General features: G+C 38.2%; 1 protein-coding gene across 1 annotated transcript in view; it reads left to right on the forward strand.

Moving 5' to 3' along the window:
• PREX2 (phosphatidylinositol-3,4,5-trisphosphate dependent Rac exchange factor 2) overlaps nt 1-14,864 on the forward strand; it is a 187,157-nt gene that overhangs the window by 140,514 nt on the left and 31,779 nt on the right. Inside the window, exons 35-36 of the mRNA XM_049825355.1 lie at nt 1,137-1,280; nt 5,638-5,752. Of these exons, the coding sequence (XP_049681312.1) occupies nt 1,137-1,280; nt 5,638-5,752 (259 nt within the window). The remainder of the gene's footprint in view (nt 1-1,136; nt 1,281-5,637; nt 5,753-14,864) is intronic.

Raw genomic sequence — 14,864 nt, forward strand, 5'->3', positions numbered from 1 at the left:
CTTCCAACTGAGGTGTCTGTGCTAAAACAGAGATAAATGGAAAGTCCATGTGTTCTAGGATTGTAATAAACGCTGTATTTCCTTTTGGTTTAAGTGCTTCCACCACAGCCATCATGACTGTGGTTACAGAAGACAAGGAACTGGCAAATTTGGTTTTACCATTTATGATTGTGCATAATAAATGAAACAAACCCCCTCTTTTTCTTATTACCAAGAACATCGAAAATGCGCCTTTGGAATCCTTTCCATTTAGGTATAAAATAGTTTATGCACGCAGTGTAAAAACTACGTAATAATATTATTAATGCAAATCACTAAATTTTATTGCTACTGCTTTCAACTTGGAGACTTACGTATGGAAAAGATACTTAAACAGGAAAAAGCTTAAGCTGAATTAAACTGACTTCCTCTGGGAGATTTAGCTAAATGGAAAATTTCCGTCAACTTTTCCTAATGGTCATTACATGTTAATCATCTAGCATAAAACAGACAATATATGTTGGGGAATCACTGTAACTGCAAAATGATACTGCTAGTTGCCCTGAACTCTACGCCAGTTGATGTATTATGACATTTAGTTTGTCAAAGTGTAATGAAATCTGCTCTTACAGTTTTATATATTTTACCATAATATATTTGTTTTCTCACTTGAGTCCTGATGTTTAATAATAATTTAATTAATATGCTGGAAGCTACTGTGTATTTACTTGTGTTCTATCCCACACAAATCTGAGGAGAGTCTGACTCTGTATAATCACACTGACCTGATACATTGTGCACCTGAGGAAGGCATATGAAATATGGCTAAAGGCATTCTTCCAGTGATTTCAAACTATGTGCTGTATGTAGATGTTTCTTCAGATTTATGGGGAATACAAGTAGGATGTTTCTAAATACATTATTTGCTCAGTATTTTTGCTGTCACTGACAGTCACTGCTTTTCTGTTTATCTACTTCCTGATAATGGATAGTCCAAAAGTGACCACAGCAACACTGAGTATAATGTAAAATACTGCATGTGTTAGTTTTGTGTCTGCAGTGATTTTATCTAAGTGTGTGAATTTTGGGTGCAACAGTTTCTGGAAAAGGACGTGTCATTGCTTTTTATGAAATAATTACACTGACTGTATTCTTAGATGTACCAATCACATACCAAGCAGAAGGAAGCCGGCAAACCCTGAAGGTTTACTTCTACCTTGATAGTTACCATTTTGAACAGCTTCCTCAAAGGCTGAAGAATGGAGGGGGATTTAAAATCCACCCAGTACTTTTTTCACAAGGTAAGCTGAGTTTTAATTCCTGACCCTCCCCCCCCTAATTCTTTTGCATAATATTTAACTCTCTTTGAAACCCTACTCATTCGCTCTGATTTAAATCCTTCATAAGTATTAGGGTACAATGCTTATATTTAAATATGTTGTTTAATGTGGGCATTTATTGAGAACTTTGAATTAAAATGTGAATTTAAGAAATGCTGAGATTTGTGATAAAAAAATAGAAGCATGGGTATACATTTCTAAGTTTATACCTGTTATATGATTCCAACACCAAAGAATGAATCCTCTTTCATCAATGTTTTGTTCTTTGTAGACATTAGCGGACAATAGTCAGACCATGCAACTTGCTTTTAAAAGTGTTCTGCATTCCAAATGTGATCATAATCTTTTCCTGTTACTTTAGATTTAAGGACTAAAGTCCTCTAAATTGTTATCCCTTGAGAATTCTGTCTCTTTAAAAAGTTATGAAGACTGAAATAACGTTTGCAGGCTTTTGTAGTTATGACACTGCAAACGTTACCGAAGTGATGAATGGTGGCGCTGATGTTCAGACTATTCATAAATTGCAGGCAGCCTGCATTAGTTGCAGTGTCATTACAGTCATCAGGAGCGTGGAGTTTGATTCACTGAAATGGTGAATGCGAGGTGCTGATTGCCTTGAGCCGCCTTTGATTTCAGAGGGAGCTGAAAATACTCTGTACCTTGCAAAAGGCTTCCAGGGTCTATGTGGAATAGGCAGAAGTCAGACATACAAATGAAGGTTTCGAGGAAGGTTTGGTCTCTGATAGATAAGGAGGGTGTAAAAGGAAATAGCAAACAGATACATGAAGAAATAGCTGAACTTACTGTAAACTTAAACCACACAATTTTTAAAAAATAAGACCCTGAAGTCTGATTTTTTTAAACAAACTAATAAAGACAGACTTCAGTGGATTCCTTTTGAACAGATTGATTTCAGTCATAGGGGAAAATGAGAACACTGAGCAGGAGACACATTTCAGTAAAGCAGGCAACAGGAACATGAAAGAGAACAGAAAATACCTCGGTTCAGATGAAATACTGGAAATACAAATGTTTTTAGAATCAGGAGGGGATTCAGCGTGTTGCAGAATTTTTTCCCTTTCTGTTTCCAGAAACCCAAAATATTTGAGTCTTAGGATAAACATCTCTGTAGTCAGCTAAAGGAAAAGGGCAAAGATTTTCAAGTGTTACATCTGCTTAATAATTTACAGTAATACAGAAGATTTCTCCGTTCCTTATCATACCAAATTTCTTTAATTTTGAAGGATTCCCATCCAAAATAGTCCATTAGACTCCAAGAAGTAGTAGTCCTGGATAAGAAGTTAAATCCTAGTGTTTAAATCATTATTTTGGGGTTTTTTTCCTCATTAATGAATGAATTGGGATTCTATTTTTTGCTCCTTTCCTAGGAGGTTTGGCTGGGCTGCCACCAAACTAACTCAGTAGATACCCATCTTTAACTGAAATTTATTGGCTACAAATGTAGAAATCTTCTGTAAGTTCCTCTGTGAAATGAATGCTTGCTTCCCAAGCTTAACAGATCTAAGCTGTTTCCTGCCTATAATACAATGGTTTATGATGTTTTCAAATGGGACATTTAGAAAATCACGGTTTTTGGAATACTTTATCAAAGACACAAGTAGGTGCACATCAGTCTATCTCTGTGTTGCTCTATTCTGTGTTGCGTAGCTCCATGCCTAAAATTTTAAGTCTATATATTTTCAGGATTGGAACTGTAGACGTTTTTAAAAGCTTTTAAATGTTTACCCAGGCTATATTATGTATCCCTCCACTTGTAAAAACAGTTTTGTGCAACCATATACTTAAGTGTAAAGGGTTTTTCCATTTAAAAGGATCCTGATTTGCAAGATGGGGGTTTGAGAATGTTGAGCTATTGCTCTTGGCATCCAGGTTTCTCTTGCCTCTTGTCCTGCCAGCATGCACCATTCTGAAGAGTCTGGCTCTGTCTCCTTGTTGACCTCCTGGTAGCTAATGGCACCTGGCTAGTAGGTCCCCCCAAAGCCATCACTTGTACAGGCTGAACAAGCTCAGGTCCATCAGCCTCTCCTCACAGAGTGTGTGCTCCACCTCATGACCATCTTGGTGGCCCTCTACTCAAGTCTTGTGTACTGTGAGGCCCAAAACTAGACACAGTATTCAAGATTCTGCCTAATGTGCGTTGAATAAAGTAAGGACAAGCACTTCTTTCAGTCTACGAGCCATGCTTATGTTAATACAGTTTAGGATGCCCTTGGCCTTCTTGGTTGCCAGAGAACACTGCAGGCTCATCTTCAGCGTGCTGTCTAACATGACCCTGAGGTCCTTCTCAGCAGAGCTGCTCTTTAGGCTCTGCTTTCTCGGGTGCAGGATTTGACATTAGTTCTCATTCAGTTTCGCAAGGTCCCTGCTGGCCCATTCCTCCAGCCTGTGTAGGTCCCTCTCTAGGTGGCCCTGCACTTGAGTATATCTACTGCTTCTCCTAATTTGATAGTAGCTGCAAACTTGACTTCCCTCCTCCAGGTCAATGATAAAGATGTTGAACAGTATAGATCCCTGTGGTATTCTGCTTGTAATGGGCCCCTAGGTGGACCATGTTCCATTAGCTGCTACCCTTTGAGCCTACCCATCCTTCCAGGTTTTTGTTTTCCCATTCAGTTGTCTATGCATTCAGACCATAATATCCTGTCTCAGATTCAAGAATACCCTACAAGTCATGTTTGTAAGGAAAGCTTCCTCACAAAAGACCTTTCTAATATATTATGTAGAAAACTGTTAAAGCCTTCAAAAAGGGGAGAGTCAAAGCACACATGGTGGGATTCCCTGCCAGCAGGGGCCATCCCCTGTGGTGCCTGTAGAGGCAGAACTATGTGCTCTAGCCAGTCCTGACAGATGACTGAGTTTCCCAGTTGGGTAATCTAATTGGATAAAGCCAACTTTATGCCAGTAAAATAAGCAGGACGGATTATCAACTCAGTTTGCACTAACATGCTATTATAAATGAAGTTCAGCAGATATTTTTGTGGGGGCTTTCTGGTCTGACTTAGCACCGAGGAAGTTAAGAAGCAAGTCTGACTGCTGAAATTTAGTATATTTTTGCAGAGAAGTAGAATTACAAACTCTGAAAGCACGGAAGGGGAGTGTAATTTGCATGTTCTTTCACAATGAATGAATTATTTATTAACTGGTCATATTAAGCAGTACAAACAAAATTAATATTCTGTGTGTAGCTAGAGCTGTAAGACAGCAGCATGTTTCCGTCAGAACTCTGCTTATTGCTTGCATTTTCTGATAGGGTGATGAATTCTTAGAATGTGTATGGATTATTAAAGTGGCAATATTCCTAATTGTAAAATCTTTAGTGCTTCTCCCCCAAAAAACTATTTCACCAAGAGCCTGTGTTTTATTGTTAGCCTCTTAATGTGAAGATCTTGATTTTTCCAGTCCAAATTTTCTTGAGAGCCTTTCAAACACTTGATTTGACTCGGCTGAAGAACAGGTTAAACTGTCCTGATTATCTAAATTGAAGGAGCTAGGGAAATGTTCTTTTTTTTCTTTCTTTCTTTCTTTTTGAAAACTATTGCTAAGAAGAGCATCCCAAAATGGAATGGTAGTGTGTTCCTTTTTTCCTGCTATTAATTTCTGTGCAGGGATCGTATGAGAAGGACATACGATCCTTCCTGTAATGGAAGTCTTTGGTTAGTTCCTGAGTTCTTGTAGCAATATTCATCCTTTCTTTGATGAAGTGAGTACAACAAAGGTGGACATAGTCATGTATTTGACTTTAGAAACTTATCCAATCCCTGAAAAGATGCTTATAGGGCATTTTCAGAGATCCAAGGAGTTTGCTTTACTTGATCCAGAAGAAGGCATTCACATTGTCAGTGGGAATAACTAGAGGTTCAAATGCTCCACATCTCCCAAAATTGGGCTTTGTAAGAAGTTCTTAGGTCTCCCTCTGTGAAAGTAGCTGGTACATTAATCCTTTCTTTCCTCTACCCCAGCTCATTCTACTGTTTTCTTCCAGGATATATCAGAACTAAAAACCACATTTGCATTCACAGGGCAGGAGTACTTTAATTAGAGCAACAGAACTGAAACTAGCATTCTCCTTTATGTTTTCCACAGGGCAAGAAATATAATTTTTCTTGTAAATGAAATCTTAAAGAGAGATCTGTATGAATTTGATGACATATGGAAACGGCTCAGCAATCCACAGTGGGGTCACAGCCTCAAGGTTAAAAAGTAATTCACTAGTGTGTGAACAAAGCTACAAAGAAGGCGAATACTAAATATTTAATACTGATTTTTCTCATCTCCATTCTCCTTTCTCTTTTCACAGCATTGGAGAGCATGGAAGGATATTATTACAGAGACAGCGTCTCGGTAGAAGAATTTCAAGCTCAGATTAATGCAGCCTCACTAGAAAAAGTCAAGCAGTATAACCAGAAACTACGGTGGGTAATAAACCAACATTCCTGAGATTAGATTACCAACTTTTGCTTTTCAGCTCATTTTCTATGACACATCTTTAAACTGAAGTGCATTGTATGTGGTTGTTTCTCGGTGCACGATTGAGTAAGATCCAGGATTCATGGTTCTGACTTCTTTGATTTGTGCACTGTTAAGATACTTAAAAAACTGTTTTCCCTTGAAAGCTGTAGCTGTACTTGCCTCCAGGTTGTTGTACTAATGCATATAGAAAAGGAAATGTCTACTTGATGACAAATGGCATATCAGAATTGCTAATCATTATGATCTGATTTTGCAGACCATATTTACCTAATTCTACAGAATAGGACTTAAAAAATAGTGTTTTCCTCAAAGCTGAGCATCTTCCTCCCCACCGCCCACCATACTAATGGGAATATAAACCTATCTGGATGCCTGCTTCAGCTTCGGGTATGGGTTAGAGAGTGCATACTTGCCAGTGTATGTAAAGATTATGCAGCTGTGTATTTCAGTAAGTATTTCATTAAGAAGTTGCACATAAAGACACAATTTCTGCTATGCAAAATAATCTATTAGTTATGAAGTAAAATAATGAAGATGTGTACATAGATCGCCCTTGTGTCTCACTGTATCTGTGAAAAACACCTGTTTGAGTACACTTACTTGCACATGAGTTGAAGAAAAAGAGTGAAAAGGACTGCAGTAAAATCACATCTATTCACTTTTAAAATTCTTGAATCAGATGGAAACATTATCATTTCACTAGAACAGTTAGGCAGCTTTTAAAGGCAGCAGAGAACAGGATCTAAAAAAAGAGGTTAAGGACAATGGAGAAGGGGAAAGAGGATAAATGAGGGTCTCTTTTTCCAATTCCTTCACCTGTTGGCCCACTCCTGTCATTGGAAGGTTTTCTTCATGGATCTTGCAAAAGTATTTCTCTATGTTTGTGTTATCAAAGCAGTGGACTTTCTAGATTCTGTTTTAATCTAAGCAGTGCTATGTAAAAGTGATTTTAAAGCCAGTTGTATTCAGTGAGTACTGTATATTTAATTTTGTTGTGACATCTGTGTTGGTGCACTTCTATGTTAATGACAAATGTAGTATTTATTTAGTCTGTTTTCTACCTTCTTGTATTAATACTTCCTATTTAGAAAAAAAAGTTCCTCCTGAGTATTATTTGACAAGGCTTATGTTATAGATCAGTTTTACAGGAAGCCTTGGTCATGCCAGTATTTGGCCTAGATGAGGTCAGCTAGTGTTGGAAAGAGATTTCTATCAGTTGGACAAGGCAAGACTTTTTGTGCTGTTTTTCTATGAATAGGCCCAATTTAGCCCCTATGAAAATCCTTAGAAGAAATTCTTCCTGACTTTATGCTCTAGTGTTCCCTGACCTTCCTTATGTCATGTGTTAGGACCTCCATTCATGCTGTGGCTCTAATGAGGTACATTCCTCTTATGGTGCTGTGACTCAGCTCTCATAAGTTGCTAACCTCCAAGGCCTGGTTTTGCAAGAAGTTACTGTGAAAAAGTTAACATTCAACAAAAATTACCATGGGTAGCTCTGTCCAGTCACAAGAATAGGAAAATTTTGGATTTTTTTCCAGCCATCTAATGTCTGATGAGAACATTCAGTAATTGATTTTTTTGTTGCTTTCTGGTGAACTCTACCCATTTCTTAAATGAGGCACAAACAGCTTCAGGAATTCACTGACATAACGTGAAGAGGAGAAACAGAAAAGCAGATGCTTCATTCTTGTTCTGCCATTTGCTAGCCTGTGTAGGTGTTTGGCCAGGAGAATCTAATAAAGTAACTACAGCAGCAAAAGATATTAACATTTGGATAATTGCTCTGAAGAACAAAAAGGTGAAATTGAATATTCCCTGGAAACATACTCAAGTGCAATAATACTATTTTAAACTTTTCACGTGGAAGAAATCCTCTGTGCAGAACCACCTAATCGGTAATAAAATAAGTCATTCAAGACACAATCCATTAACCATTCTTTCTCCATAGAAACAGAGTGCATTGCTTGCTTGTGAAATGACCATCTGATGACCATCTTACAATCTCTCCATTGCTACAGCAGCAGAAGGCAAATGGGAGCAAGAACAAAGGAAAAAGTAGTGGGAGAAGATGGGAACTAGTGGGAATGAAACCACTGGTTGGCAGCGACACTGCAGGCGAGCCATCTGTTGATGAGAACTCTTGATACAAGTTCAGCTGCTTTTATTCCCGACGCTCTAATAATGTGAAACAGATGAGACCACTTCGTTGTGTATGGTCCCACTTACAAACCGAGATTTTGGCCTAACTTGGGATGTACCCAAGTAGGACAGTAAAATTAAAAATGAGTAGTACCTTTGCTCAGCTACCTCTTAATTTCTTGTGGTAAAGTCTTGTTAAAGTTTGAGTACATAGAACATTTTTGAGGAGTGTGGTATCTTTTGCGTGACAAAGCTGATACTGATGTGTGTTCCTTAAAAAAAGTTAATTTAAAAATTATTTATTTGAATGAATTAAAAGACATATTAGTAAATTTTCAGTGGGTTTCAGGAAGGATAACCTTTATCCATCATGTGAAGTCAAGAAGCTGAATCCTTGCTTTTATTGCAAAATTCATTCATAACTATGGAACTGTGACTAGCTTTTCCACAATATCAGAAGTAGTACAATAAATCCAGGTGCAAAATTGTCCTCCTTGACACTGATTTGAGCATCATAAGAGCTTCTGTCTTTCATGGTTCTTGCTTTAGGGCTTTTGCAAATACTACCTCAACTATGAAATAGTAATGATAAGATTATCATTTTTATGAGAATACATGAAAGACAGTTCAAAATTGGTTATAGAATTTCATGCTTATGTGGAATGGAGAGAATGTCCCTCCACCTTCTGTAAGAGACTTAACCCTAGCTATTTGAATCTAATTAATAACATAAGGGAACTTTTATTCTAAGGCCAGCTAAAGTTGAGGTTTTCTACAACTCCTGAGGCAACACCCCCTACCCCAGCAATATGTAGGAAGTACTTTATTGGAATAAAGATGTTATTTTAAAAACTCCCAACAATGAATACCTAATTTATGAAATTTCTGAAACTGCTGGGAAGTCTTCAGCATCTGGCCCACAAATATTCTTAATTGCACTGGATTCCTTTTTCACAGTCAGCCAGATTACACTTATTTTTATAGTTTACCAATTCGGTTTCTCTGACACTGATAAGGAAAAGAAAGTTACACTCAAATTCTGTGTGCAAGTTAAGCTGCTGCTAGTAGTTGCCAGCAATGTAAATTTAAGCTCATCAAACTGTTTGCTAATGAGAAACATGCAGTACAACCAAGTGAAAGTAATTAGGTCAGCAAAGATTTTAAAGATCTCTATTACTATGTGTTTGATAGCTCAGCAGTTGTCTTCTAATTTAGAAAAGGACCAGAAAGAACTTGTGTGTCTAACCTGTACAGAGGCTGATGTTAAGTGAGACCATTCTGTATTCTCCTGCCTCCTCCCACTTTTCCCCATCATCCTCCTTTGGTACTCTTTGCCATTTGAATAGGCTTTTTCTATCCTGAATCAGTCCTTTTGCTTTTACAGATACCAGAGACCATTTGTTTCAACAGTGCAGGGCACAATGGTGTTTGAATCCATAACTGCAAATACTGATAGGAATAACAGAAACTCACAAACGCACTATATTTACTTGGACTGCTTAGTTGATTTAAGTATTCTTTTGCAAATCTTGAGTCACGTAATTGTAAAAAAAAAAAAGGGTAAACTTTAATTGTAATTTTTGAAGCATTACTGCTTTAAGAATTACTTAGTTAAAATATATTCTGTCCTTTGAGTATGATTTTTATATTTGGTACAGCTCTCTTTCCTGCAGAGTGGGATTCAGTATGGTAGTTATTACATTGCATAGAAATAAAACTTATGGTCATTAACTGCAACTAAAAGATTGGTTGCGATGCAGGCCTGTTGGAAGCTGGCACAGACCCTGACAGGTTAGCTGAATGGCCACAACTCAGCCAATCCTTGGACTTTAAGATAAAACATTTAGTTGGATATGAGAACAGTTTTCATCCTCAGAGAAATCAGGTATTGGATTAGTTTCCTGCAAAAAGTAAGCTATTTGTTAAAATGGACCTTGATGAGTGTAGGAATGTCAACTTCTGTAATATTTGTCCAAGCTATTGGAGGTTTGGGCTTGATAGCCCAGGATGGGACTTTCAGTCTACAGTAGTAAGGAAGCTTGCTCCTCCAGTCTTCCTTTCTCTGTGAGTATTTGACATTTTATCAGATTAGTCTTTTTTTTTTTTTTTTTGTGTCTGTGAATTCTCTTTCTTGGAAAAAAAAGGGTTGCTCCTATGACATTCTAGTAAAATGCAATTTTCTACAGGTGCTCCTGGTTAGTTTCTTAATCAGAGAAGTCCAGGCACATATAGTCTTTAAGAGTTTTTTCCTGGACATACCTGTGCACGTGAAGGATGTATCTCAAAGGTAGAGAGGATGTTCAGGGTGCAGGTCATTCAGTTGGGTGCAGGGCTGTGCCTGTACCAAGTGTGCTTCCAGCTTCTGGGTCTCTGCAGTATGCTTCGCTGCGCATTGTTGACTGGTGAAATATAGGTACCTAAAACCGCACATTAATATACCTGTTTGGATTCCAAAACTATCTATACAGATAATTTTTAGCTGATGAGAAATTAGTGAAATCACTGGCTTTTAGGTTCATAAGCATTTTTAATGCCTCTTCAACACCTATGCTTGCATTTAGACATCTAAACACCTTTAAAATTTCGTTCCCGATGTTATGGTGGCTTGGATTGGGAATAATCAGAGGGAAGTAAGCAAAATAATAGATGAGGGTGAGGTTAGGAAAGCTCTACTTTCCTGTAGCTTTTCTTTTATCCCCAGCATGGCTCTTTCTTGTGACACCCCTCACTATATGATGACCCAGTTCTTCACTCCAGAGTTAGGATCATGCTGTGGGAAAGACAGCTGAGGATTGCTATCCATCCCCACCACTGGTGTGGGTGCTAATTACCACTGTGTAGTAATTGACTTGTCTGTGCATCAGTAGACAAAGAAGGTCTGGAAAAAATGTTCCTTCCTTCCTGCCTACGATTCTGTGTGATTTGGAACTCTTCTTTGAAGTCAGCTGTGTCCAGGGTTATTGGTGGTTACTTTTGTAGCCTGTTGTACAGCCGTAATAGAAGAAAAATTAAAGCAAGCAGTAAAGGGAAAAGGCCATTTTTTGTGGTTTTTTTCCTTATGTTGCTGCATTCTTGGATGTCGTTTTAGGAGGTAAATGCAAGTCTGTTATGCTAAGGAAGCAATTATAATCAGTGAATCTAATGACAAATGATTTGGCTAACTACCCTCATTACATTGAACATCTGATTACGCTGAATGTAATATTTGTCATTTTAAAGTGTTTCATTTACAATGTAACTTCAAATAGATTCTCTGTCTGAAGCCTCCTGTATTTATTGCCTCCACAGAATGATGGCAAAATTAATTTAATTCTTTTTTCACGGATGTTATAATCCATGAGGTTTTCATGTTGTTGGGTGTTCTTGTTTCTTTTAATTTTTAAAAAGACAAGAAAAAGGAAACTATTTCTGCCCCTAGAATTTATGCAAGCATGGAACAAAATCTGTCTGAGGAATATAACATCTTTTTTATTTATACATGCATGTACACACGCACAGCAGCCTCTCAAGCTGCAGGCTTCTTGGCAGGCTGATGTTTTCTGTATCCTGCATAATTTAGTCAAGGCAGAAAATAGATGTGATGGCAGTCATGGCTTCAGGCTGAACTAAAATTCTTTAATAGTTGCTTTGGTATAAATGAGATACAATGACATAAAGGACATATCCACTTAGAGATAGTTAATTACTATGAAAGGTCTGTCACTGGAATAAACTGATGGGTCCTCAAGACAATACCTGCATTATCTCAAAGACCAGATCATATAGCAATTCCTGTAATAAAAGCATTGAAATCCACCTTAAAACTGCCAGATTCCTTCCTTCCCTGTTTCCAGGGGGAAAGCTTTTTCGAACCAAATTGCTCATGTGGTTAAGAAGCTTATACTGTTTGACCTTGTGCGCTGTTGTCCTGTGATTTTTTTAGTCTTACTCTCCTTTCCCTCATGTCTATCCACTTCAGTGAGTGACATCTTAATGAGCAACATTAACAGTTTTTGTCACTGCCGTCAAATTCAGAAAGGAGTAACCTGAGGAGAGTTACAGGTTTCAGAGAGTGATTCTGTGAAAATATTTTCTTTTTGGTGAGTGGGATATTTATAAAGCAGGTGAAAAACTGTTTTCCTGTTTTCAATGCTAGGTATTTGATACATTGCTTTGTGTTTAAAGAAGTGACAGTAAAACCAGACTGCAATGCTACATACACAAATTTATCGTGTAGTTTATATGATTATAAAAATTGGAAATCTAATGCCTTTTAGATTTTTAATATGTGTTTCCAAATGAACTAGATACTCGTGGCTGAACTCTCTCTGAATGCAAAATCTTTATGAAGGAGAGATTGAAAATTAAGCGTTCACTCTGAAGGACATAACAAGGAAATAATAGCTAAATTTGTCTCCTGATGAACTTAATGAGAAGCATTTTAGGTAGAACAGAAATGAAGATTCATTGCATCTAAGTGAAGCAAGACCAGAGAGAGAATAGAGAGATTCTGGACAAAGTAAATTAAATTTGTCTAGCTTGTCTAAAAGATGTTGCCAGCTGGCTTGAATTTAGCTTTGTTTTTTTTCTCTTCCAGTGCTGTGCTCTTTCTGTAAGTGTAAATTCATTTTCTTTAGACTTTTGATGAAGTATGATCAGTATGTATTATAGATAGTGTCCTGAAACTGAAAGTTATGTGTCTTGATGGATTATATATACTGAGTCTTAGCTCACTGACGTGAACATCTGGTTCATTCCGCTTTCTTTATCTTCTGCAAATGCAGAGAATGTGTATCTGCAGTGATCAGAGGTGGAGCCTTTTCTTTCACTCCTGGTCACTGACAGGAATCCAGCTCAAGCCTGCAGCATGTACAGCTCCTAGCTGCAGTAGAAACCCTGACCACCCAATAACTCTTTGGCATGTTGTCTTTTCTAACAGTGTATTCCGTGTCTGGAATATCAGGAGCCAAAGAGGAGACATCTATTGTCTGAAAGGCAAATGTGGAAGCAATTAGTTAGTACTAATGGGTTCAGTGTGGATTTGGCTGTTTGGATGACGGGAGAAGCAGGAACGCAGCTGTAACTGGTCTGCGGCCCAAGAACTTCCCTTTAACATCACAAATAGGATGGTTTCAAGTGATCTTGGAAGTAGGTAGAGATGCTGGAGACTAGACTCCTGGAAAAATAGGGGGTAAAATGTAGCATGTGAATAGTGGGCAGTGTTACATAGAGCAGATGGGGTTTTTTTCCATTTTTTGTCATCCATGGCTTTCTGTCTTCACATTTCTGTGCTCACGTTTCTATGATCCCTGCTTGTATGTTTGTAAAGGTGTGAGAGTAGGGCTGTGATGTGCCTGCTGGGATAGTAGGGCTGTTCCTTTGCAAGCATCCTCCACAGTTTGCACCTCAGGTACTTGTACTCATCCTAACACCAATTTCTCAATGTCCCCTCTTCACAGACTGGAGAGGGATTAAATTGGTGGGAGACCAGTAGTTTAGCCAGGTGCTGCACGCTTGCAGGAAAATGAGGAGCGCTATGAAGAATCATCTGTGCTGTTTAAGATTCCAGTTTCTTAGGCATTTGGTTTTCCAGGGTTGAAAGTCTGTGTCCTGACTATGTTCCCAGGCTACTCCACTAAAGCAGACAGTTGCCACGAAAGCTATTAAGTTTCATTTCTTGAAATTTTCTTAACACCCCTCCCCACGTGTAGGTATTTCTGTGCATAACTAAATCTAAATATTCTCCTCTTTTCTCTGTGTATTTTGCTTGTCTCACCTTACAGTCACATCTTCCTCCCCATAGACTGCAGTTTCCCACAGTTCTGCTTGCTTACGTTTACAGTAGAGACTGACAACAGCTGGTTTGTTACTTTGTGCCTGGAGTAAGTCAGGAATCATAGAATCATTTAGGTTGGAAAAGACCCTTAAGATCATCGAGTCCAACTGTTAACCTCACACTACCAAGTCCACCACTAAGCCATGTCCCTAAGCACCACATCTACAAGTCTTTTCAATACCTCCAGGGAGGGTGACTCTACCACTTTCCTGGGCAGCCTGTTCCAGTGCTTGACAAACATTTTGGTGAAGAATTTTTTCCTAATATCCAATCTAAACCCCCTGGCACAACTTGAGGCCATTTCCTCTCATCCTATCACTTGCTACTTGGGAGAAGAGACCAACACCCACCTCGCTATGGCCTCCTTTCAGGTAGTTGTAGAGAGTGATAAGGCATCCCCTCAGCCTCCTCTTCTCCAGACTAAACAACCCCAGTTCCCTCAGCTGCTCCCCATAAGACTTGTGCTCCAGACCCCTCACCAACTTGGTTGCCCTTCTCTGGACACGCTCCAGCACCTCAATGTCTTTCTTGGAGTGAGGGGCCCAAAACTGAACACAGTATTCAAGGTGTGGCTCACCAGTGCCAAGTCCAAAGGAGGGGCTTACTGAGTTCCTTACACATGAGATATGAATTACCCATGGCAAGTTCAGAGCCACATGGTATTAAAATTTTCTGTTCTGCCTTTCAGTTTGCACAATAGTTGTGAAAGGTTAGAATATTACTATGTATGTTCTTTGAGAATTTAAAATCGTGATACGGTCATAAAGGTTTTCTCTTGTTATAATTAAACCTTTCTGTAACTACTAATGACACTGTACATAGGACACTGTATCACTGACACAGATGTTAGGACACATTTAAAATCACTAGGTCTTAGTATGGGCTGAGAGGGTAATTATATACTTGGTAATTTATCATTTATTGAGACTTACCATTTAGTGGAAAGAACATGCAAAACACTTAAATTTGTTTGCTGTGAGCAAATTGTTTTCTGCAGTGGGTACTTTGTACTCCAGAAACAACTGAATATATATGTTATATATAGATATACAAAAAAGTATTTCCAAATGTGTGTGTATACATATATATAATATACA

The sequence above is a fragment of the Accipiter gentilis genome, chromosome 2 (genome assembly GCF_929443795.1).
Source record: "Accipiter gentilis chromosome 2, bAccGen1.1, whole genome shotgun sequence".
Classification (NCBI taxonomy): Eukaryota; Metazoa; Chordata; class Aves; order Accipitriformes; family Accipitridae; genus Astur; species Astur gentilis.